Here is a 26,622-nt window from a genome sequence, read left to right as displayed (position 1 = left end):
TCTTTGTTTACCGCTGAAAGCTCATGACACACACACACACACACACACAATTGGATGCCAGCACTGGTAGATACTTAACAGGTGAGGCATGCAAACTTTTAGCTTAACATATGACGATCAAAGAAAAGGATGGGGGTGCTCTCCTTCCAGGGGATGATGTCCTCCTCAAATGTTAGAGTGATGTGCATCTACTTGGCACCTCAATGGTGATATATGATAACCAAGTTTACTCATGATCATGTTATTGAGCTCATTTATATACGGATTGGACTCTCTTTTGGAGTCTTACAATTCAAATCTTGGTGTAATTGCTCAGCCTTAACCTTGGTCTAAAATGGACAATTTGAGTTCTAGAATCAATGATTTCAATTTTATTGAATTTGTGACCATGTATTTTCAAATTTTAATGTTTATTTTTTTAATTTTTGAAATAATATCTTCAATTAATCGTTTATTAAGTTATTGAAAGGGACAAATTCATCATTTGGATAGGCATTTGATTTTTAATCGTCAGTTCCCATTCTGATTCTAGATTCTAAGAATTGAAATTGACCACAAATTGATTTAGGTTTGATATTAAACTATTGATCTGATTTGATATTAGAAATAGATATTTCTTGACCGCTGCTATCAAGTTGCAATAATGGCTATAATTTTTAGTGTGATCCTAAGAACTTGAAGCATGGAGAGACTTATATGTGAACTAAAAAAATCTTAAAAATTAGAGTTTAATTAATCTATAGGTACCTATGTATGCATCTCTTCTATGTTTTTGTTAGAAGATCATGTTTTAAAAAAAAAGATTCTTTAAGATTTATATAAAAGGACATAAAAAAAAATATGAGTCAAATCAACGATACTTACGATGAACAATCGTGTTTTGTATGTAGGTAAGGAAAGTCGAACTATGTAAATCTTATATTAGCTTTTCTATTTATTTCTTTATTCTTATTTTATTAGAATTGTTTATGGATATAGGTGTTTGACCCCAAACTTGGTCTTACATAAAGTTCAAATTTTCACCCACAAGCCTTCTACTTGGGTAATTAAGAAACAATGTTTGTTGTTTGAGTTTTGTGATATGTGGGCAGATTTATAGTTTAATATAGCCTTTATTTCAAACAATTATGCAGGCGATATAGATAAATCTGATCAGAAATCACATGTCCCAATTCAGATGTACAATACGTCGATATTTTATTTATAAATATATAGAAGTATTCTTCTTCAAAAACTTCATGTAATACTTGAGATATTTTCTTGACTTTATAGAAGAATCGCGGGGTGCGTGAAACCCAGATTCTAAGAATATTATGTGGAATCCAATTGGAATCTTCAATGACGAATCCAAGTAGGTCGAGAGACCATAGTGGAGACCAATTATGGAGGTGCCATGGATTGGATGTGGCTTATCAGGAAGGAGTTCTCAGTGTTGGGATTTCTCTGCGTGTGGGAATTGCCCGATCGTTCCATTGGTTGGAGGGAATAAATGTTGCAAATGTCGGCCTCCACTATCTATCAGTGGCGATATAATTTGTTGTCGTTGTCAAATTAATAATGGCACAATACTCTGTGCCAATTTTATTTAATCCAAATCATTTTTTTTTTTACAGAAAAACATAATATGCTATCAACCCTATGAGTTAAGATTATGACCACTCCAAACTCTTCACCTTCTAACGCATTTCTCTCTATCAGAAAAATCTAAATTTGAATTGGATACATTGTATCAGCATGACATCTAAAGGGTATATTTCCTAATTAAATAGGTGGTTACATTAATTGTATGTTATTCTTTGTAATTAGCTATATTTAATATTATGATCCTTTTATATTTAAAAATTATATTGAGATTTATACTTATGAAAATAAAATATTTAACCTTATTTCTTGATAGAAATACTATAAGGTTTACCGCTTAGCACGCATTGTCTATCTCACTTTGGTTTACCATTGAGCACGTGTGTTTATATTAGTAGAGTCAACGATGTAAGAAATACTGAGGGTTAGATGTTTCGCTTTCGTAAATATAGAAATCTTAATAAATATATTATGGAATATAAGAAATGAGATGTATATATATATTTGATTCAACTAATGTGAGATATAAGGTAGATGCATTTTCTATCCTCAAATAAATTTTTTTTAACTCTTGCATATGTGATGACTCTCCGAAAAGGTCACATCAATTTTGGCACATTGAGTTTTGAGGATGAAGATCGAATGAATGCAACCCATTTGCTTATAGGAGTGGAACCGTGGACATCTCCTCTCGCATAATTTTTGATGTACTTACGTGAGAGGAAACTTCGTAAGGTAGGTTAAGAACAAGGACTGTCCCTTTCTCTAAACACTTTTGCTGTCAGTCTGTCGTTCAGAAGCCTTAGGAATCGTCGAAGCTGATAAGAATATATAGCAATGTCACTGCACCGAGCAATAATATCGACAACAGGCCTGATGGATGTTGGAAGAACAAGTTGTCACATTTCACACCCATCTGATCTAAACGAAAAAGAAAAAGCAGTACGTAAATAATTGGAGGAACCGAATGTTGTGGCTCATCCTGTCTGCCGTTTGTTGGATAAGCTTGGCTGGTCCAATCCACTCACTTCCATCCATCAGGATACCAAGCCATCCTCTCGGTGAAGTCACACGGCCTAATGACCTACCATCTATATTGTGTCTGTGCCGATAACTAATAAATAGCATGGAGTTTTGCCGATCGAATGCAACACAAACAAAATGCATGTCGGAGTCACACATGACGAATCTTTGGAGGTTTCGTCTCCACCATTCGCTAGTCGACCTAACAAAAGACTACCCAGGGAATCACGGAACCTAAATCCAAGTGGGCCAGCTTGCGCTCAACCACAGACATCAAATCCTTTCTTCTTCTTCTTCTTCTTCTTCTTCTTCTTCTTCTTCTTCTTCTTCTTCTGTTTATATTTGTCTCCGGCCGGCATGTGGACCTCAGATGCAAATCAGCTGTATGCACTTTCACATGGTTAGGTTGGTGGTGCAATAATTTTGTTAGTCCATCCTCAAGAAAGAGGATGCAGTCCCCCGGCTGATGCTTTCAGCCAAGCATCACGTAATTAAGCTGGAATCAAATTTCTGGAAGATCGCTAGCTCAATTTGAACCACATGAAACCAAAAGAAAAGGGATATGGGATCGAAGAGAGAACTCAGTCGGTGTGACTGTGCACACTAGTGTTTCTTTGTAGTATAATAAGAGAACGACGACATGACGTATGGAAAAATTATTGGGGTAGATGTTATTTTATACGTTGGTATGGATTGCGACGTTTTCTCTCGGTGGAATCTTAACAGTGGCGTGAATATGGAATTGGATGGAGATATTATTCTTTTCCAGCATCATCTATCAAATCGACATGGTTTGTAATTGGCGGATGTTAATCTTGACGTTAATTGGCTACAAGTAATGGCTGGGGTAGATCCGGTGAGGCTCGTTCGACGCTCCATGGCTTTATCAAATCCAATTGTGGCCTATTTAGGATTCTAACCATGTCGGGTTATCTTGCTCCTATGCTCAAGTCCTCGGAGATTTTACCTGCAAGATATATATAGATGAGAGGTGGTAGCGGTTGATCAGCAATTGCCCTCGAGTCAAAGGGTATCTCGATAAAGCTCGAAATAAAAGGGATAAATTAGTAGAAGTGGGGTTCTCCCTCTTGGAGTCATCTCCGAAATTGATCTCACCAAAACACGTTATGCCATTCTCTGAGAGAGAGAGAGAGAGAGAGTGAATAAGTTAGCACAAGTTAACATTTCTTCGTTTAGCATTTGGACTGAAGTACATATCTTTAACTTGTCTAACTTGGGATGCGTTGAGGTTCTGTATCTGTTACTGATGCATTATGCTGAACTCGAATCGCGTCTAGATGTTGCTCGATCCCGAGAGCCACATAAGCTTTTATAGGGAAATTTATGAATAATACCGATGAAGAATAATCTTTTGTTTCGGTTGGGTGCTCAGATTGTTATCCTTGGTTAGATCTCTCCTTGTATTTCTGATCGAGTTTATAGCATAAAAGTTTGTCATCATTTGTTATCACTAGTTAGATCCCTCTGTAAGTATAAAAACATATTATGTTATTATTGTACGAATAATTTTAATACTAAAAAATTAAAATCAAATAATGATAGATCATATATATCATTCAAAAAAACTTTATCTTATTTGTAAACATATCTTTATCAGATCGAAAAGCTACGAGGATACCGATCTACAAGAAAAGCTAACTCGTCTTGTTTTCTTTTTCTAGCCTTCGTAAGACCATTATGAGTGATGAATTAGGAATAAAAGGAAGATATGTGAAGATCTATAATATCTTAATAATTGACCTATATGACTAAAAGAGATGAAAAAAGATTTATAATATATCAATAATATCATGTATTCACACTAAATCCCTAAGAGTTCTTGTCTATTTATAGATAGTGTCTATGATAATTAAGAGGGTTCCTCCCATCAAAGTCGAATCATTCCATAATTGGACTTACTTTTTATTGACTAATAATCATCATCAAAATCTAATCAGATTTATAATATATCTTACATAATTTATTTTTTAATTTCATGTAAAATACTAAATTAGATAACTTAACCCTATTTAATTGGGCATACCTAAAATTGGACTAAACATTAGCCTAGTTAAGTCAATCAAAAGTTAATATTGATTAAAATAAAAAATTAATCAAAGTTTGACTATTCTCGATCAAAATATAATTGATTGAATCTAAATCCAATCAAGTAGTCAAAATATAATCATGACTAAGTTCGATCAAAATATTTGATTAAAATAAATCAAATCAATTAATTTTAAATTAAGGACATAATTTAAAAAGTTTTAATTTTTAAAGGGCAAAATTATAATATTTACTTAGGATATATAGTGAAAAATTTTGATTTCTAAAGGGCATAAATGAAAAAATAATTTTCAAGGCACGTGTTGGAATTTTTTTATTTTTAAGGATAAAAATGTGCTTTTAAAACAAAACATAATTATCACTTCCTTTTTGCGACCATCGCTCGTGTGGCGTTGCCCCGCCCATGTGCACAGCTATGCACACATGCTGTCTAACAAACCCCCATGACCATTACAACGTGGTTGTGCCAATGCTTCTGCCTAGCACAACCATTGGTCTTCAACATCTAGTGATGTCAGTCATGACCAACAAATGTCATCGCACACAGTAGCACTACTATAGTTGTTGCAACCATCATAGATAATGATGCTATTGCAATCACCACACATAGCGATGCTACTACAATGGCACTACTACAATTGCCGCAGGTGCCACAAGTAATGACACTATTGTAGTTGTTGTAGGTGGCATAAGTAGCGGCGCTGCTACAATTTTCGCAAGCATCATAGGTAGCGACACTATTGTAGTTATCGCATGTGGCACAAGTAGTGGCACTACTACAGCCTTCATAGGCAGTGATGTTGTTGTAGTTATCGTTGGCACTGTAAGATTGTCATACCCCACGATGCTTTTGTTGTGTATGTAGTCATTGTCCATAACTAAGTTGACAACAATCGAAGGCTGCCACCCTCAACAAAATTATCATCGACAACAAGCTGTCGATAGTGGTCCATCGATCAAACATGATGAACTTCATATCATTTACAAGTAGATGATATGACGAACTAGATAAAAAGTAGATCGACAACATAAATAGATCGTTCGAGCATCATAAATCAAATCCAAATAACATCTTTCCTCAAGCGAAAACTGATAATAAACAGATTTAAATATAAAAAATAGATCTAAAGTATTTAATTTCAAATATGGTTCTAATACCAATTGTAAGCATAAAATCCATATTATGCTACTATTGTGTGGAAAACTTTAATGTCAAAAAATTAAAATCAAATAACGATAGATTATATATACAATGTATATCTTTGTATATTGTTTAAAAAGCCTTTATCTGATTTATAAGTATACCATCATCAGATTCGAAAGTTGTGATAATATCGATATGCAAGAAAAGCTAGACTCATCTTTTCCTCTCTTTCTATCTTTCACACAATAGCTATGAGAGATGGATTAGGGATAACAGGGAGATGAAAGAAGAACTGTCATTCTCAATAATGTCACATATCTATATTGAGTCATTAGGACGTCCTATCTATTTATAGGCGAGAGTAAAGTGTCATAGACAAGGTTATAACTATGGTGTTCAATATAATGCTCGTGTATATCTATGTATTTTGGTTTTGTTTATGCTCTATACAACATATAGAGCAGTAGACTTGGTAACCCCATTTTAGTTAGTTTTTATGGTCATTTCAAGTTTGTATTTATAAGTTATGTACAATCATTATGTAGAGGCAAAACTATCCAAAAATATACTATTCATGTAGTCATTTTGAGGGTTTTTTAACTCCATAAAGTGGTGCAAAGTGTCAACCAACACAACACCCAGGAGCTACCTAGGTGGCACATAACTGGATAGGCATTTCGGATAGTGTCTAGGGATGGTTCATTATCTTGTTCTATAATAGTGTCATGTGAGTACTTATGATAACTTTTAACTACAATACATCACTTTGAACCCTTTATCACATAATCGTTTAGATCTTACAAAGTCTATGTTTGTAATTTGCATTGTCTATCAAGTTTTGTTTAGATGACTACTTGTAGATCCTAAGTAAAATACTTTTTTAAACTTATTTTCTCTTTTACACATTCTTAATGGATCATAAAAGATTTCTAGAATGCTGACTCTTTGTGAGCGAACACGCAAGAGTATCACATGACTTAAGTATAACTAGCTAAGTCCATGATAGATGATGTCAGAGCAGGACAAGCACACTTAGAAACACTTGACATACAAACATGGAAGACCTAGCGGGGTTTTATTGAGGGTAACAATACACATAACCATTTAAAAGAAACAGACATTGAGATATAGGGAAAGAAGTTACTCAGAAGAGCGGGCATCTGTGATTAACATTTAGAGAAATGGCTAACCTTTTACATGAGAGGCACCACAAGGACAATCGAGCTAGGAAGAACATGTAGTGCATAAAAGTTGAGATAACTAAGTTTGACCTATGACTCGATATTGGTAAACAAACTTAACTATGCTAAAGGCAAGTGGGATGCTTGGCAAAGGATAAAACTATACAAGATGGGATAAATTGCTCAGTGACTAAAAGAGTTGTGTAAATCTCATAGAGGAGAGGGAAATTGCTAACTTAAAGAATTCAGTACTCATGCAAAGGCTTGTATACAGACGATGAACTATCTATGGCCATCCCAAGATAATTAAAACTCAACATTATAAAGTATTGAAGCTTTCTTTTTAGCATGAGAATGATACGTCTATAGAAGGTTGAAGTATATAGTAAGTTTAGCATGTTATTAGGCCTTGAGGGGTGTAATGGGGGTTGTATTGGCGAAGGGTCACAATCTAGCAAACACATTCATGAGAGTAGAATAATGTACAGTTTATTCAATAAGACAGAGTAGTCCAAGGGGATTGCCTTTGAAACTTTTAGAGAAAATGATATGAAGAAGAAGTTCCCTAATAAAATAGATAGCCAGGAAGGATAAGCCATGGCTCTTCAGGTGGAGAATCATGTGCAATAGATCACACATGTTAAGGAGAGATACCTCAAGATAATAACTTTACAAAGCTCAATGAACCAAGAAAATGGTGAAGCATCACATAATCTCATGTGAGGTAATGTATTAGCGGATGCATTGAGAGATCAAGTGGGGGAGCGACCTAAGGCAACACTAAACGAAGGTACACTTAGAGTCGATATAATGATCGAACTTAATAGAGGCCTAACTCATGGAATGAGGGGTTACAAGGGTTACCATCAACTCAATGCAAACTGAGAAGCAAAGCAACTTGAGTAAAACATGATGAAGTGCTCAAATCATATAAAAGGAGTCAACATAGAAGACAAATGTTAGAGCGAAGGCACAAAGCTTTTCTTGGACAGAGGTTAAGGACATAAACTTTTGTAGAGGCAAAAGCGAAATTATGTTATTCCATGAGCCTCTCATTCTAATAGAGTAGACTTATTCTACATAGTACCAAAAAGGGAGCTTCAAGGCATATGCACCTTATCTCGATGAAGCATTTAATGGAGGAATTAAGGCAACTCAAGTTATAGAGGCAAAGTTGGGGTCAAAAGGTGGGCAAGAGAATGTAGAGGTAGGTATACAATGAAGATTATGTTGGGGGGTAGAGGTCCAAGATCCAAACAATGATACATAAATTTTAGAGAAGTCAGTGGACTTCAGGAGCTGTTAGGCGATGAATTGTCCTAGAGCTATATTTCGTCTAGGTGTGATCGAAGAGTAGGTGAACGAAGGTTGATTATCAAAAGAGTGAACATAATCAGAGGTGGCAGAGGCCTTGTGATATGTTGGCAGATATCATGCATGAAGAAATCATAGTCTGAGTTCATCCTACAAAGATTAGAATGTAATAAGGTTGTCACAGGCAGGCGACATGGTGCAATGGATTATGGTAGAATAATTTGAGGGACTTGATTATACGGAAGTATGATCGGGAGCTATTAAGCGCTCCACTTTAGTAAATAACATTACAATAAGAAGAGCTATGTATTCAAGCAATGAATGTCATAATATTATAAAAGCAAGTCTTCTATGTGTGCATCAAATTTTGCATCAGATGAAAGCAATATTCATTAGCATATAAGGGTTGTGTACCAGCGAGGGAGAATTTTGAGTATAAGTACTAGTGAGTCCTATGGGAGACTTGATCTCATAAATGTATGATCAGAGCAGTTGAAGAGTTGGACTACTCTAAAACTTATATTCTTTTAAGAGAGCCCAACAAGTCAAATGACATGGTCGAGTAAGTGAATGTTGCTACTAAAGAAGCAAATGAGAACAAAATTGGCGTGAGCCTTATAACATGATAATAAAGGTCGTGTATGGGAGTTGTAGTCTATCTTTCCATTGACTATGTAGAATTGCTTGAAAAATACAAAGGCATTAAAATAGGTAGTCAAAATGGGTGAAAAAGTGACGATGGGTCCAAAGGGACTTAGTTATCCAAAACTAAGTGTTAGTTAGAATTGAAGTAGACTCGAAGGTATCACAATGCCATAGAGGTGAATCTACTGATCGTAAAAAAAGAGATAGAGATACAAGACAATAAATAGTAGGGTCATAGGCCTGACAACGCCATGATACCATAGAGGCGAGACTTCCGTGGAGTCATCGATCATTTGCTCTCATGAAGGAAGAGCGCTTGGTCATAAAAGAAGCCAAGGTGGTAAAGAATTCAGAGGCAAACTCTAAGTACCGGGACAAGACTAAACGATAAAGGTCAGTGATCTTCGCATAACTAGTGTTAACAAGTTTCTCATTAATATAACCGAAAATGAGTGGCTTTCGGTTGATGTAGGAGTGCTCAACTAAGAAATGAAATAGGCAGCATACGATGCTATACCTTTTCTATTCAGAAGAGTAGATGACATAAATGATGGAGAAGACAAAACAATCTTAGAGGTGACCAAAGCTATTGGAGACTTGCTCCAAGTCGGGGTGAACTTTTGCTCTTTTTGGGCAAAACTTTTTGCATTCCAAAAGTTTGATGGTAGTAAGAAGGTGAAATATAATAGCTAACTCAACATATGAAATGTAAACACTTTGGGTGTTTTGGAAGTATGAGCAAAGTGTAGTTGAAGACTAGTAATTGGCTCGATGCATGAAGTACAATCATCAAGAAGGCGGGTAAAGTCAAGTAACATTTGTCTTCTCAACTCTTAATTGAATGGGCGAAACTAAGTTTCCTAGTTCTCTTATTTATACATTAGAGGAGCTTTGCATAGGTTTAAAGACTTTTTAAAGAAACTTAATGTAAGACAATAGTTATTAAATCCTCACTAATGCTGATCGGTGCTACTAGGAGTGGACTGTCTACTTCATTTTTCAACAAAATGCTAATTGAAAGTGAAAGTGATGCAAACTTACTTGGAGGCAACAACTAAGTATAAGAGGAATCAAATGATAAATTTTACAAAGGAAAGATCTCAAGAACTTCGAAATCTGTGAGGCGATGCTCATTAAATCTCCAACATGAATCCACCTAGTTAAAGGGGTATAAGACATTTGAGATAGTAGTGCATAACAAAGAAGGTTTTTTCTTTCATTTGAAGGATCTATAAGAACCAACAAAGATCAGCATAACTAGATTGATATCACACTAGAGTCAGAGTCATTGACGAGTTGAAGCAGCATGGTAAATCAAAGTTTGATTACTCAACAACAATAGCAGAGAGCAGCTAAGAGTCAAAAGGCATATTACAATTGGAGTAAAAAATTAAAGATTCAACAAAAACGAGGAGATATAGTGTAAGCAAAAGCTTCAATGAGGACGTCGAATGAATAAGTGGGGGAGAATGTCACGAACAAAGTAGTAACCATGGTGTTCGATATAATGCTCATGTATATTCATATCTTTTGATTTTGTTCATATTTTACATAGCATACAGAGGGCTTATAATGGGTTTGGTAGCCCTATTTTGATTAGCTTTTGTGGTCGTTTCAGGCTTGTAAACATAAATTATGTGCAGTTGTCGTATAAAGATAAAACTATCTAAAAATAAATTATACAAGCAACCATTTTGGGAGTTTTCTAGCTTCGTAGAGTAGTGTGTGCTAGTCATAGGTGTCATGCACACTAATCACATGAGAGATGACACGCGTGATATGGTACACACTCTTTTTGCTTATTATTTATTTAATATTTTTCTCACTTTATATAGCCTATTATATATATTGTGATGTCTATGGATCTATGCAATGAGAATCGGATCATGATGATATCATAATAATAAGATTGATTCACCTTTAAACACAAACTCTAAATAATCTCGGTCATAGATTACTCGAGAAGAACATCGAGATAACTAGAAATACTGATGTGTCGTATACTCGTCTATATGATAGAGGTAATTGGTCTCATAGTTTCATGTGTGGGGACACTAGGGATACGGTGCATGTGCTCATTGGAGAATGAGTTCACTAATTGATCTGCTTACGGAATGTTGGATGGTTGATGATACCTCATTGTTAGACAACGATTTTGTCATCCTAGAGGTGTATCTAGTTCTTAGACTTGAGACACTAATGATGTCTTATATGTGTACTCCACTCTTTGATACCAGACTTGTAGACTTAGAAGTTTCAGATATAGTACAACCGATCATCAAGAGTGACAATTGATGAGAAATCTTAGGGGCGACATCACATGCATAGCGGAAGAATAAGAAAAACAAAATCCCCTATTCTGAAAGAGATATTCGTCGTCGTGCAAAGATTGGTGCGCAAAATCTACAAAACTTAAAACTGTGTATAGAGTATATTGTGTTACATAGGGAGATCGTATATCCTTGTTTCCTTACAGATCTTTAGGAGAAGGTGAAGGAGGTCAAACGTTCTCCTCTCTAGCGGTAATCCATACAGCAAGGCTGCGATAACACTCCTCAAAACTCTAGGCCTACTCTGAGGTGGAGAAGGGAAGGAGAATAGGAGAGGCAAGCAAAGGTTCTAGCCTATGAGGCTTTGAATCTCTCCTATTTATAGAGGTCCCCTATCAAACTCTAATGGATCCTCCCCTAGTGGGTATTGGATCTGCATCCAATAACCCAAGCCTTTTAGATTAGTGGATCTCTATCCAATAATCTCTCATGGGCTCTTATTGGATCTCGTCAATGGGATCCAATAATTCAAGGGCTTATTGGATATCCAAAAAGACAAGGGCTCCATCGGATATCTCATATCCGAACCTCTACTCATCGTAATGCCTACCATATATGTGTGACCCTCTAGGCCCAATATCGAGCTGGCCATGAGTCAAACCTGTCAGAACTCCTTCTAACTCAGTGAATTATTATCTCTGTAATAATTCACTCGACTCATCGACTACGAACGTACTAGGCCACTACGCCGTAGTCCCTAGACGATACAGGAGAATCCAATCCATTGGACCTGTCTGTCCTCAGTTACCATGTACCTATAGTCCCTCATCCATCTAATATCCCAAAGACCATATATCGAGCATGGTACTGTCAGACTCATACGGTTTATACTCGAGTCTCGCTCTAATCAGATTCTCCCAGAGAACTCTTTTTCTCTCAACCCGAATGACCCTAGCTAGGGATTTGTCTGAGCAAGAACACATGGGATATTCCTCTCATGACGTCGAGAGTGGATGATCCTCTATTGACACTCAATAGCCCTCGTAAGGTTGACTACCACTCCCAATGACCAACTGTACTAGATCTGGGACAACTAAACCTATAAGTCTGGTATCAAAGAGTGGAGCACTCATACAGGACATCCTTGGTGTCTCAAATCTAAGGACCAGATATACCACTAGGACTACGGAATCGCTATCTGGCAATAAAGCATCATCAACCATCAAGCATTCTGTAAGCGGATCAATTAGTGAACTCATTCTCTAATGAGCACCTGTACTGTATCCCTAGTGTCCCTACACGAGTAGCTATGAGACCAACTGCATCCATCATATGGACGGGTATACAGCACACCAGTCTATCCGGTTATCACGATATCCCTCTCGAGTAACCTATGGCCGGGATTATTTATGATCCGTGTTTAAAGGTGAATCGATCTCATTATCGTGATCTCATCACGATCCGATTCCCATTGCACAAATCCAAGGACATCACAATATATATATATGCATATATGCAATAGTTATAAAGTGATGTATGTTAAAATATAATAAGCAAAAAGATTCTATATCAAGTCACACGTGCCATCACTCACGTGATTGGCTTGCTGGCACCTATGACTAGCAATCAACCTTACAAGGGTTATTGAGTGTCAATATAGGATCATCTACTTGTTGGGAAATCATGGGGGGCGACATCATATGCGCAGCGGAAGAACAAGAAAACAAAAATCCCCGATTCCCAAAAAGATGTTCGTCGTCGTGCGAAGATTGGTGCGCAAAAATCCACAAAACACAAAACTGCGTATAGAGATTGTGTTACCTAGGGAGATCGTATATCCCTGTTTCCTTGCAGATCCTTAGGAGAGGGTGAAGGAGGTCAAGCGTCCTCCTCTCTAACGGTGATCCACACAGCAGGGTTGCGACGACGCTCCTTAAAACTCCAGGCCTACTCTGAGGTGGAGAGGGAGAGGAGAATAGGAAGGGCAAGCAAAGACTCTAGCCTATGAGGCTGTGAATCCCTCCTATTTATAGAGATCTCATGTCAAACCCTAATGGGTCCTTCCCTAGTGGGTATTGGATCTGCATCCAATAAGACAAGGGCTCCGTCGGATATCTCATATCCGAACCTCTACTCATCGCAATGCCTACCCTATGTGTGTGACCCTCTAGGCCCAATATCGAGCTGGCCATGAGTCATACCTGTCAGAACTCCTTCTAACTCAGTGAATTATTATCTCTGTAATAATTCACTCGACTCATCGACTACGGACGTACTAAGCCACTACGCCGTAGTCCCCAGACGATACAGGGGAATCCAATCCATTGGACCTGTCTGTCCTCAATTACCATGTACCTATAGTCCCTCATCCATCTAATATCCCAGAGACCGTATATCGAGCATGGTGTTGTCATACCCATACGGTTTCTACTCGAGTCTTGCTCTAATTGGATTCTCCCGGAGAACTCTTTCTCTCTCAACCCGAATGACCCTGGCCAGGGATTTGTCTGAGCAAGAACACATGGGATATTCCTCTAATGACGCCGAGAGTGGATGATCCTTTGTCGACACTCAATAGCCCTCGTAAGGTCGACTACCACTCCCAATGACCAGTTGTACTAGATCTGGGATAGCCAAACCTATAAGTCTGGTATCAAAGAGTGGAGCACTCATACATGACATCCTTGATGTCTCAAGTCTAAGGACCAGATACACCACTAGGACTACGGAATCGCTGTCTGACAATAAGGCATCATCAACCATCCAGCATTCCATAAGCAGATCAATCAATGAACTCATTCTCCAATGAGCACATGTACTATATCCCTAGTGTCCCTACACGAGCAGCTATGAGACCAGCTGCATCCATCATATGGACGGGTATACAGCACACCAGTCTATCCGGTTATCACGATGTCTCGAGTAACCTATGACCGAGATTATTTAGGATATGTGTTTAAAGGTGAATCGATCTCATTATCGTGATCTCATCACGATCCGATTCCCATTGCACAAATCCAAGGATATCACAATATATATATGCATTTATGCAAATAGTTATAAAGTGATATACGCCAAAATATAATTAGCAAAAAGATTATGTATCAAGTCACACGTGCCATCACTCACGTGATTGGCTTGCTGGGCACATTTGACTAGCAATCTCCCACTTGACCTAAAGCCAATCACCTATGTGTCTGATCCCCATCAAACTCCTGTGTCGCTCAAAGACAATCTGAGACAACGACTTTGTTAGTGGATCTGCAATGTTATCTTCGGATGGAACTCTTTCCACTGCTACATCTCCTCAGGTTACGATCTCTCTGATAAGTTGGAACCTCCTCAGAACACTTCTGATGAGACTCGAGTTCCCTTATTTGAATAATCGCCCCATAGTTGTCGCAATATAAGGAAGTCGACTTCTCGCTATTTGGAACGACTCCCAAATCTGTTATGAACATCTTCACCCAGACTCCCTCTTTTGCTGCATCTGATGCAGCAATGTACTCCGCCTTTATGGTCGAGTCAGCAGTGATATCTTGCTTGGAACTCTTCCAGCACACTGCTCCTCCATTCAAGGTGTACACATACCCTGAATTCGACTTGCTATCATCGACATCAGACTGAAAACTTGAGTCAGTGTAGCCTTCAACCTTAAGGCTATTACCTCCATATACTAGTAAAAGATCCTTAGTCCTTCTCAAGTACTTAAGGATACACTTTACTGCTTTCCAGTGCTCCAAGCTTGGATCCGCCTGATACCTGCTCGTGACACTCAGAGCATGCGCTATATCAGGCCTAGTACATAGCATGGCATACATGATAGACCCTATTGCTGAGGCATAAGGTATCATATCCATGTTCACCCTTTCTTCTGGAGTCTTTGGGGACATACTCGTAGAAAGCGATATCCCATGTCTCATCGGTATGAGACCTCTCTTGGAATTTTCCATGCCAAACCTTTTGATAATGGTTTCTATGTACCTGGACTGGGACAAGCCAAGCATCATCTTGGATCTATCTCTATAGATTCTAATCCCCAAAATATAGGATGCTTCCCCTAAGTCCTTCATGGAGAAGTGTCTAGATAATCAAGCCTTTACTATGGATAGCATTCCTACATCATTCCCAATGATGAGGATGTCATCCACATATAACACCAAAAAGGTGATAGCGCTCCCACTTACCTTTCTGTATACATAAGGCTCATCTTCGTTCTTAACGAAGTCATAAGATCTGATTGCCTCATCAAATCTTATGTTCCAACTTCGGGAAGCTTGCTTTAGTCCATAAATGGATCTAAGTAACCTACACACCTTATCTGGGCAGTTCTTGGACACGAATCCCTCAGGTTGCATCATATACACCTCCTCCTCGAGGTTCTCGTTGAGGAATGCGGTTTTCACATCCATCTGCCAGATCTCATAATCATAGTGTGCTGCAATAGCCAATAGAATTCTGATGGATTTTAGCATTGCTACGGGTGAGAAAGTTTCGTCGTAGTCAACACCTTGGCTTTGACGATACCCCTTAGCTACTAGCCTTGCTTTATAGGTCTCTACCTTTCCATCTACTCCAATCTTTTTCTTAAAGATCCACTTGCAACCGATGGGTACAATACCTTCGGGCGCATCAACTAGGTTCCAAACCTTATTGGAGTACATAGAATCCATCTCAGAATTCATGGCTTCTTTCCACTTCCCGGAGTCTATACTCATAATAGCCTCCTCGTAGGTCTGAGGATCAATATCCTCTACATCCTCTACTCTAATATGTCCCACATATCTCTCAGGAGGATGGGATACTCTATCAGACCTGCATAAAGTTGATACTTGTGTATTAGGTACCTGAACAGACTCGGACTGTAGAGTGGTGCTTGAGCTTGGTTCTCCAACCTCGCTCAATTCTATCATTCTCCCACTGTCTCTGTCAAGAATGTGTTCCTTCTCAAGGAACACTGCTCTCTTAGCTACAAAGACCTTTTGGTCCTCGAGATGATAGAAATAATACCCACAAGTTTCCTTGGGGTATCCCACAAATTTGCATCGCTCTGTCCTTGATTCTAACTTATCGGGGTTGTGTCTTCTAACTTAGGCAGGGCAGCCCCAAATCTTAACAACCTTAAGATCAGGCTTCTTCCCTTTCCATATCTCATATGGTGTAGACACTACCGACTTAGTTGGAACTCTGTTCAGAAGGTAAGCTGCGGTTTCTAGGGCATATCCCCAGAATGAGATGGGTAGGTCAGCGAAACTCATCATGGACCGTACCATATCTAATAATGTACGATTTCTCCTTTCAGAGACACCATTGAGCTGAGGTGTATAAGGAGGTGTCCATTAGGATAATATCCCATGGTCCTTGAGGAACTGAGTAAACTCTGTACTTAAGTATTCACCTCCTCGATCTGATCGAAGAGTTTTGATACTCTTTCCAATCTGGTTCTCCACCTCATTCTTATACTCTCTGAATTTCTCAAAGGCCTCGGACTTGTACTTTATTAAGTACACATATCCATACCTTGAGAAATCATCAGTAAATGTAATGAAGTAGGAGTAACCTCCAATGGCATGAGTTGACATGGGTCCACATACATCACTATGTATGAGTTCCAACAACTCATTGGCTCTCTCTCCAGTTCTATTAAATGGAGATTTGGTCAGTTTTCCACGAATGCAAGGCTCACAAGTTGCATAAGACACATAGTCGAATGGATCTAGATATCCATCATTTAGCAACTTTTGAATCCTTCTTTCATGGATGTGACCTAGCCTACAATGCCACAGGTATGCAATGTTCAACTCATCTCGTTTCCTTTTGGACATATTTACATTCATGATATGTGGAGTGGTGTCTAACATAAATAAACCATTATGCAATGTTCCTTTCGTGATGATCTTATCATCTAATAATATCGAACAACCATTGTTCTCAAAAACAAATTTATATCCACTAACTGTTAAACATGAAATGGAGATAATGTTTTTGATAATAGAATGAACAAAATAACATGCATCTAATGCAATAAAAGCTCCACTAGGCAGATGTAGGGCGACCTCGCCAACAGCTAATACAGCAACTTTTGCTCCATTACCCATCTTGAGGTCCATCTCGCCTCTCTCTAGTCTCCTAGGCCTTGCTAGAACCTGCAACGAATTGCATATATGATAAGCACTACCGGTATCCAATACCCATGTGTTATCATAAGAGTCTGACAAATGGAGACTGATCATGAATATACCTGAAGCTTCATTAAGCTTTTGTTTCGCCCTTTCTGCAAGGTACTCTTTGCAGTTTCTCTTCCAATACCCATCTTTACCACAGTGGAAGCACTGGCCTTTGTCCTTTGCTGGGTCTTTCTTAGCAACCTTTACTTTACCTTGTTTGCCCTTGCCCTTTCCCTTCTTAAGGGACCTTTCTGCTTTCCTTTTCTTTCTGGTCTCACCAGTGTAGAGAATTGGCTTCTCTTTCTTAATAGTACTCTCTGCCTCCCTCAACATATTGAGGAGCTCTGGGAGAGTCACCTCAAGCTTGTTCATATTAAAATTCATTATGAACTGTGAAAAGGAATCTGGTAGGGACTGAAGCACAATGTCAACACACAAGTTATCCTCTAGGACCATTCCTAGACCCGTGAGTTTCTCTATCCACTCATTCATCTTTAGGACATGGTTCTGAACCGGTGTCCCCTCAGTCATCCTAGCGCGGAAAAGGCTCTTGGATATCTCATATCGTTGAGTCCTTCCCTGTTCCTCAAACAATTTGCGGACATGTAGGAGAATGGATCTGGCATCCATCTTTTCATGTTGTCTCTGTAACTCTGGAGTCATAGAGCCCAACATATAGCACTGAGCAAGAGTGGAGTCATCAATGTACTTCACGTAGCGAGCGATCTCATCCTCGCTTGCCCCTTCTTCGGGCGTAGGCATCACTGTATCAAGGACGTACACGATTTTCTCCGCTGTGAGAACAATTCTCAAGTTACGGAGCCAATCCGTATAATTTGGACCAGTGAGGCGGTTGACATCAAGTATGCCACGTAAGGGATTTGAAAGCGACATTTTCTGAAAATAAAGATGTAGTAGAAATGAATAATATGCAGATTTTGCAAGAAATAAACTATCAAGATATGGACTTCTATCTTAATATGCTCCCACTATTTTACTAACGAGTCACGCGACACCCTCAGCACGTGAAACGGAAGTCTCCGGCAGACTTCTAGTGGGGATCAGGATCCAATCAGCGTCTTAGTGTAACCTCGAGGGACTCGACCAATCACACTAAGCCTAAAAGGTAGGCAACTCTTGCCGATCACAACTCCTTGTGATTCCCGTCCTGTTCGGCCTCCGAATCACCATGGCCTCGAGAGACTCGACCAACCATGATGCTCGGTTAAGTCAACACCTTCGTTACAAGATGAGTCTGATTTGATGATATACCCTCGAGGGACTCGACCAAGCATACCATGCCCTCAGGTCACCGGTGACATCTCTATGTCGTAAGCAAGATAGCGAATCGCGATATAGGTGAGTCTCGAGGGACTCGACCAACTCAACCTACACTATGAATCGGTTCCTACTCATAACGATGGAAGGCCACGTGGGTCAATCTAATTGCCTCACGTTTACCGACTTAATATTATCGAGAGATATTTCTATAGTTTGGTCTCCTAATATGACATGTCACACATATACATATTTAATATATATCTACATCGCATGCAAATATATATACATATCTAGTATGTGTATAAGCAATCACATCAGATGATCATGGACCACAACCTAATATGATTAGGCCCGAGCCAGTAGGCCTAATCACTCACATCAAGATCTATGTGTGCAACGGTGCATCTCCATGCCATGTGATCGTCCATCTCGTCCTCATCGGTTCCGTCGACATCTTGATGCATCTCCATGCATCACGATCGTCCGTCTCGTGGGTCCTACTATCGCTTCCACGCTCCCGCTGCGCCTCCTCATGTGATTACAACTTAATCATATGCACGCAGGCCCGACAATAAACGAGAAATATAATGGAGGTTCGCAGACCTCAATAATAATAATCACAAGTACACACATCACACGGTCCATGATAATCCGTCAACACATCATACATCACATGTATAAATAATCATCATCATGTACGACTACTAGATAATAATAAAATAATAATCAACTAAACCTTTTAATTAATTAATATTTTTCTGAAATCAGGGACATGTAGGGAATTTCTCAATTCCTAAGGGTATTTTTGTAATTTGGACAAAAGACAGAAACTGGAATTTCTCAAATTCCGAGGGGCAAAACTATCTTTTGCCCAGAAAACCCTAATACCCTTTCCCCTTTTCGCTGCTGCCGCCGCCGCCACCCTGCCGGCGGCGGCCTGTGCGGCGGGGCGAGGGCACTGCCCTCGCCTGCAGGCGGCACGCGCGCTGGCGGCGATACCGCTACGGGTGGGTGCCCCCTTCGGGCGCCGCTGCCTCCGCAGACGGTGCTGTACCGCCGGGCGGCCGCCCTTGTGGGGGGGTTTCGCCCGCGGGAGCAGAGGTGGCAGGCGCCACTGCCCTGCGGCGCCTCTACCCGTGGACTGCCAGCCCCGCCAGCAGCAAGCCTGCTGCAAGCAGACCGCCGACCGGCTGCTGCAGGCACAGCGCTTACGGATGCGCCGGCGCTGTGCTGCTTGGCTGCGGTTGAGGCTGCCGCTGCAGGTGGCTGCAGGCATGCAGATCGAGGGCAGCAACTGTTGCTGCCCTTCCTCGCTTTTGCGTCAACGATTTTGACGTCAATATTCTTCCTAAACACAACACACGCAGTTCAAAACCAATCATTCGCACGAACAACCTGGCTCTGATACCACTGTTGGGAAATCATGGGGGGCGACATCATATGCGCAGCGGAAGAACAAGAAAACAAAAATCCCCGATTCCCAAAAAGATGTTCGTCGTCGTGCGAAGATTGGTGCGCAAAAATCCGTAAAACACAAAACTGCGTATAGAGATTGTGTTACCTAGGGAGATCGTATATCCCTGTTTCCTTGCAGATCCTTAGGAGAGGGTGAAGGAGGTCAAGCGTCCTCCTCTCTAGCGGTGATCCACACAGCAGGGTTGCGACGACGCTCCTCAAAACTCCAGGCCTACTCTGAGGTGGAGAGGGAGAGGAGAATAGGAAGGGCAAGCAAAGACTCTAGCCTATGAGGCTGTGAATCCCTCCTATTTATAGAGATTCCATGTCAAACCCTAATGGGTCCTTCCCTAGTGGGTATTGGATCTGCATCCAATAAGACAAGGGCTCCGTCGGATATCTAATATCCGAACCTCTACTCATCGCAATGCCTACCATATGTGTGTGACCCTCTAGGCCCAATATCGAGCTGGCCGTGAGTCATACCTGTCAGAACTCCTTCTAACTCAGTGAATTATTATCTCTGTAATAATTCACTCGACTCATCGACTACGGACGTACTAGGCCACTACGCCATAGTCCCCAGACGATACAGGGGAAGCCAATCCATTGGACCTGTTTGTCCTCAGTTACCATGTACCTATAGTCCCTCATCCATCTAATATCCCAGAGACCGTATATCGAGCATGGTGTTGTCAGACCCATACGGTTTCTACTCGAGTCTCGCTCTAATCGGATTCTCCCGGAGAACTCTTTCTCTCTCAACCCGAATGACCCTGGCCAGGGATTTGTCTGAGCAAGAACACATGGGATATTCCTCTCATGACGCCGAGAGTGGATGATCCTTTGTCGACACTCAATAGCCCTCGTAAGGTCGACTACCACTCCCAATGACCAGCTGTACTAGATTTGGGATAGCCAAACCTATAAGTCTGGTATCAAAGAGTGGAGCACTCATACAGGACATCCTTGGTGTCTCAAGTTTAAGGATCAGATACACCACTAGGACTACGGAATCGCTGTCTAACAATAAGGCATCATCAACCATCCAGCATTCCGTAAGCGGATCAATCAGTGAACTCATTCTCCAATGAGCACCTGTACTGTATCCCTAGTGTCCCTACACGAGCAGCTATGAGACCAGCTGCATCCATCATATGGACGGGTATACAGCACACCAGTCTATCCGGTTATCACGATGTCCCTCTCGAGTAACCTATGACCGGGATTATTTAGGATATGTGTTTAAAAGTGAATCGATCTCATTATCGTGATCTCATCACGATCCGATTCCCATTGCACAAATCTAAGGACATCATAATATATATATATATATATATATATATATATATATATATATATATATATATATATATATATATATATATATATATATATATATATATATATATATATATATGCATTTATGCAATAGTTATAAAGTGATATACGCCAAAATATAATTAGCAAAAAGATTCTGTATCAAGTCACACGTGCCATCACTCACGTGATTGGCTTGCTGGGCACCTATGACTAGCACTTCTCTCAGTGTTATGAGAAGAATATTCTATTTATTCTTGCTTAGGCAAATATCTAGCTAGGATCATTGAGGATAGATATGTCTAATGGATTGTATTTCTTTATCATCTTGGGACTGTGGCGCAATAACCTAGTATGTCCATAGTCGATGAGTTGAGTGAATTATTATAGAGATAATACTTTACTAAGCCAGAAGGAGTTTTGACAGATATGACTTACTACTAGTTCGATATTAGACATAGAAGGTCACACACATACGGTAAGTATATGTGACACCAAGGATATTTTATATGAATACTTCACTCTTTGATACCAGACTTATAAACCTAGAAGTTATAGATCTAGCATAACCATTCATTGGGAGTGTTAGCTAATCTTATGAGGGCTATTAAGTATCAATAGAGGATCATCCTCTCTCGATATCATAAGAGGAATATCTCATGTATTCTTGCTTAGGCAAATCCTTAGCGAGTGTCATTTGGATTGGGAGAGAAAGAGTTCTTCGGGAGAATCTGATTAGGGCAAGACTTGAGTAGAAACTGTATGAGCCTGATAACACCATGTCCGGTATATAGTCTCTGGGATATTAGATGGATAAGAGACTATAGATACATAGTAATTGAAGATAAATAGGTTCAATAGATTGGATTCCCCTGTATCGTTTGGGGACTGCGATGTAGTGGCATAATACATTCATCGTCGATTAGTTGAGTGAATTATTATAGAGATAATAATTCATTGAGCTAGAAGAAGTTCCGATAGGTATGACTCGCGACCATCTTAATATTAGGCCTAGAGGGTTACACACATATGGTAGGTGTCACAACGAGTAAAGATTCGGATATAATATATCTGTTGGAGCTCATATCTTATTGGGCATCCAATAAGCCATTGAATTATTGGATCCTATAGATGAGATTCAATAAGAGCTAATGAGAGATTATTGGGTAAAGACCCATTAATCTAATAGACTTGGGTGTGGTTAGATGGAGATCTAGTACCCAATAAGGCATGATCTATTATTGTTAAGTTGATAGGGGGCCTTTATAAATAGGAGGGAACCAAAGGGTCATAGGCTAGACCTCTTTTGGTTGCCACATCATATTCTCCTCTCTCCCTCTCCTCCTTAGCCAACAACCCCTATTTGCGACGTATGGACAACAAGAAGGGTCGATCCTTTCTTGATTGCATGTGCACGTAATGAGGAGATTTGAACAGCTATTTGAGGAGCTTCTTCGCAGTCCCTGTCTTGTGGATCACTGCTAGAGAAGAGGACACATCCCTTAATACGCGTGATATTTTGATTTCGCAGATTTTTGCATACCAATTTTTGCATGACGACAAGAAACTATTTTATGTGGAAATCTAAGATTTTTATTTTTTATTCTTTTGCTGCACATGTAATATCGCCCAAGATTTTCCAATAGTGTGGAGTGTTAACTAGCACATTGGAGTTACTTAGGTACACATGATTGGATGAGCCTTTAGGATAGTGTAGCTTACGAAATTTATTACTGAAATAGTTACTTATGAATCATTAGTAAAATGTTGTATCTAACCTATCTTCTTTTTTACATGTTTTTAAAGAGTCATAAAAAGATTATAGATAAAAATATTATATGACTTAGATAAAACTAACTAAGTCTATAACAAAACAATATAGGATATGTAAATAGAAAAGTCTTTTCCATCAATATTATCTTTTAAAAAAAATTATTATAATTATTTTTTTTTATTGATCGATAATTATCATCAAAATTTAATCGAATTTAATTTAACGCCCACATTGTTTTCCCGATCTAATTTCTAATACGAGACATGCCATCATTTGTTATCCATGCTTGGTTCCTGACCGAGCTTTTACCACGAGACCATACCATTATTTATTGTTTCCGGTTGGATCTCCCGTCGTTTTGGCCCGACGAACGAGGAGCTGTACAACGACACTACCGGGAACATCACATGAGCGAGCTGACGTGCCTCCATGTTTCGGGCCCCCGGAATCATGGACACGCAAACGCCGTCACGGTCTCCGCGGGGCGCGGGGAACGTGGTTGCGTGACCGGAAGCCGCACAAGGCGCTCTCGCGCAGCGGACGGTCGCTGTTCCATACGCCTCTCCCGTCGCACACGTGCCGCCCCCGCCCCCTCCCCATCAGCCTCCGCCGGAAATGACAGAGGTGACGTCACATCCAAAAAACCTTCTTGCCCCGTCGCCATCCTCATCTCGGTTTGCCACGTGGCGCTTCCTCCATCAATTGTGTGAAGGCTCAGAGGTTGTGTGGTAAATCCTTTGCGATCGGAGTAAAAATTAGTTACGCCGACCTGTCGGGTACTTTTGATTGTGCGCTACTAAACAACGATTGCATCAAATTAGTGTTAAATTAGGAGTCGAAAACCGAATGCCAGCGGCACGGGCAGTGGAGAAAGGATCACCCGGTACGCATCTCAAAGCTAAGGCGAAGCGCACATCTCCGTCCGTTACTGCCAGTCTTAGCATATGCTCTGACTCCCGAGGAATAATCGCGATATGATACCCCGCATCGATACGTTCGCTCGCGCTTTCGAGTCGTTCATCCCTGCTACCCACCATCTATATATTTCGCCGTTCCTCCTCCTTACCCCAACTCATCGTTCTTCTTTTCCCGCTCCCTTTTTGTCTGTCTTCGATATGGCGGGATTCCGTAAAACCCTAGCTCATCGATTGTGGCAGATCACCAGGGTCGGTTCCCCCGCCACCTCCTCCTCCGCCTCTCGGGCCAGCAGCCACCTCCTCTACTCTGGCTCCCGCGACGAGCACGGGCTCCTCCGGCGCTTCCTCTCCTCCTTCGTCCAGAAGCGGCCCATTTTCCACCCCGCCCTGCCGCCCGACCGCCACGCGCTCCCCCTCGGTGACCGGCTGCTCGAGCGGATCTGCGGCCTCAGCCCGGACCGGATCCGCCTCGACCTGCTCCTTCCGCCGTCGGCACTGATCCCCGCGGCAGCGGAGCAGGAGGAAGAGGAAGAGGAGGAGAAGCGCCCGCCGGTGGCGAGGGTGGATGCTGCGAGGGCGAGGCTGAGGGCTACGGGGAAGAGCTGCGTCTCCCACGCGGAGTTCGTCCGGATCTGCTGCGAGGCGTCGGGCGGCGACCGGGGCATGGAGGTCGCCCGATCGCTGGATGAGTCTGGAGCCGTGGTCGTGTGGGGCAACGTGGTCTTTCTACGGCCGGAAGAGGTACGGTTCACAGTTTCTTCTCTCTGCTTAGTTTCACAGCTTGATCCAATGCTTTCTTTGAAGATTTAAAGCGGATTAGTTTCAATTCGGAGGTTGCAAAGTTTAGTGACATTGAGACAGGATTGCTGTCTGATTCCATTTTTCTCCGGGTGTTTCTATTCTCTTTCAGCAGGAACTGAAGGAAGAGGTCATAACAAGAGACTCGACCCGTGTTTGATATGGTAACTTTTGGCCGGAGACGAAGACCCTAACAATATGATTCATGCTTCCCCACATACTCTTGCGGAAATTACGTACTAACAGCATTAAAAATGGAATCTTTTGATCTTATTTTCCAAGAAAACAATACGAATTTGAGAAACTGGACTATAAGATCAAAAGAGAGGTCTTGTGATGGTATCCCATTATTTATAGATGCAACTTGAACCATTTGATTGTCCAAGGCTGAGATAGATCTCTAATTATTCGTTGGTTTGGCAATCAAAGATTGCTCCTTTTTTTTCCTTCCGAACTTGTTGCTGCAATTTGGTTTAGGATTTTGTTCTCGTTCGATCTGAAAGCGTTGACAAATGGACTGCCACCAGAGTGAGTACATCTTTTTCTACCTTCCGTGTCTTCTGCAGGTGGCCAAAGCGATCGAGACCGTCATCGCGCCATCACCGGCCCGCTGGAGCGACGCGGAGAGAGAAGAGCTCAGGGAGATGGAGGCGACGAAGGCAGAGATCGATCGGAGCGCGGCGGCGCACGTGAGACGGGAGCTCTGTTGCGGGCTGGGGCTGTTGGCGGCGCAGACGGCGGCGTTCATGCGGTTGACCTTCTGGGAGCTCTCCTGGGACGTCATGGAGCCGATCTGCTTCTACATCACCTCCATCTACTTCATGGCCGGCTACGCCTTCTTCCTGAGGACCTCCAGGGAGCCCTCCTTCGAGGGCTTCTTCGCCACACGCTTCGCCGCCCGGCAGAAACGCCTGATGAAGGCCAGGAACTTCGACATCCATCGCTTCGACGAGCTCAGGCGAGCTTCCCCCCCTCCTCACCGACAGCTCACACCCCCTTCTTACAATGCGAGGGCAAAAACTGTGTCCTAATTTGAAGGAGAGAAGCCAATTTGTAAGACTTGGACTTCATCAGAACCTTGAAACGAAGAAGAGGAATACAGATGGCGGGTTATGGGAGAGCCCAGTGATGGAAATGATCACAATGAACAGGAAAACATAATTCTCATGCAGTCCACACACCAAGAAAAAAAAAAAGTACAGTGAAGAATTAATTTCTGGAAAGAAAAATGTTGTTTTCTGGATGACTTTTAAATTGCTTATTATATATGAGCCATGTTGGGATCTCAGTGATCTATGTAAATCCCAACACATTAGTTTAATGACGATATATGAATCAAAGTATGCCTAACACATTTATCTTAAATTAAGAATTCAAAATCTTATCCTATAAACCTATATGCTTACAATTTACCAAAACAAAAATGAAAATTGAGGTGATCAATTATATCCTAAAATAATCCAATATCAAATATGTGCTAAAATTTTATATAATATATATTAGGCACCACCATCCATCCACCTCCAAGTCTTTCTTTCGGTATCCTTATGAAAAGGTATGAACCCATATAATTATTCTTCGGCTTGGGTCACATTAAATCTAAAATCTAGTTGGATCCATGTAGTTGCTTGAATTGTTCGAAACATGAAGTCGGTGGTCATTAGAACTAAATCAGAACAATCAAT

At 40.6% G+C, this 26,622-nt stretch overlaps 1 protein-coding gene across 1 annotated transcript; it reads left to right on the top strand.

Moving 5' to 3' along the window:
- The first annotated feature begins 24,244 nt into the window (after positions 1-24,244).
- On the top strand, positions 24,245-26,180 carry LOC135674345 (calcium uniporter protein 3, mitochondrial-like). Its single transcript, XM_065184111.1, has 2 exons — positions 24,245-24,880; positions 25,504-26,180. The coding sequence occupies exons 1-2, from the start codon at positions 24,338-24,340 to the stop codon at positions 25,966-25,968; spliced, it is 1,008 nt and encodes a 335-aa protein (XP_065040183.1). The 5' UTR covers positions 24,245-24,337; the 3' UTR covers positions 25,969-26,180.
- The last annotated feature ends 442 nt before the right edge of the window (positions 26,181-26,622 follow it).

The sequence above is a fragment of the Musa acuminata genome, chromosome BXJ1-5 (genome assembly GCF_036884655.1).
Source record: "Musa acuminata AAA Group cultivar baxijiao chromosome BXJ1-5, Cavendish_Baxijiao_AAA, whole genome shotgun sequence".
Taxonomy (NCBI): domain Eukaryota; kingdom Viridiplantae; phylum Streptophyta; class Magnoliopsida; order Zingiberales; family Musaceae; genus Musa; species Musa acuminata.
This window is presented reverse-complemented; position numbering and strand designations above follow the sequence as displayed.

Excerpts from the sequence above, each read along its gene's own strand:
- LOC135674345 (XM_065184111.1), top strand. The coding sequence starts at position 24,338 with ATGGCGGGATTCCGTAAAACCCTAGCTCATCGATTGTGGCAGATCACC. Across the intron at positions 24,881-25,503 it reads TCTTTCTACGGCCGGAAGAG|GTGGCCAAAGCGATCGAGAC; the intron begins GTACGGTTCACA and ends TGTCTTCTGCAG.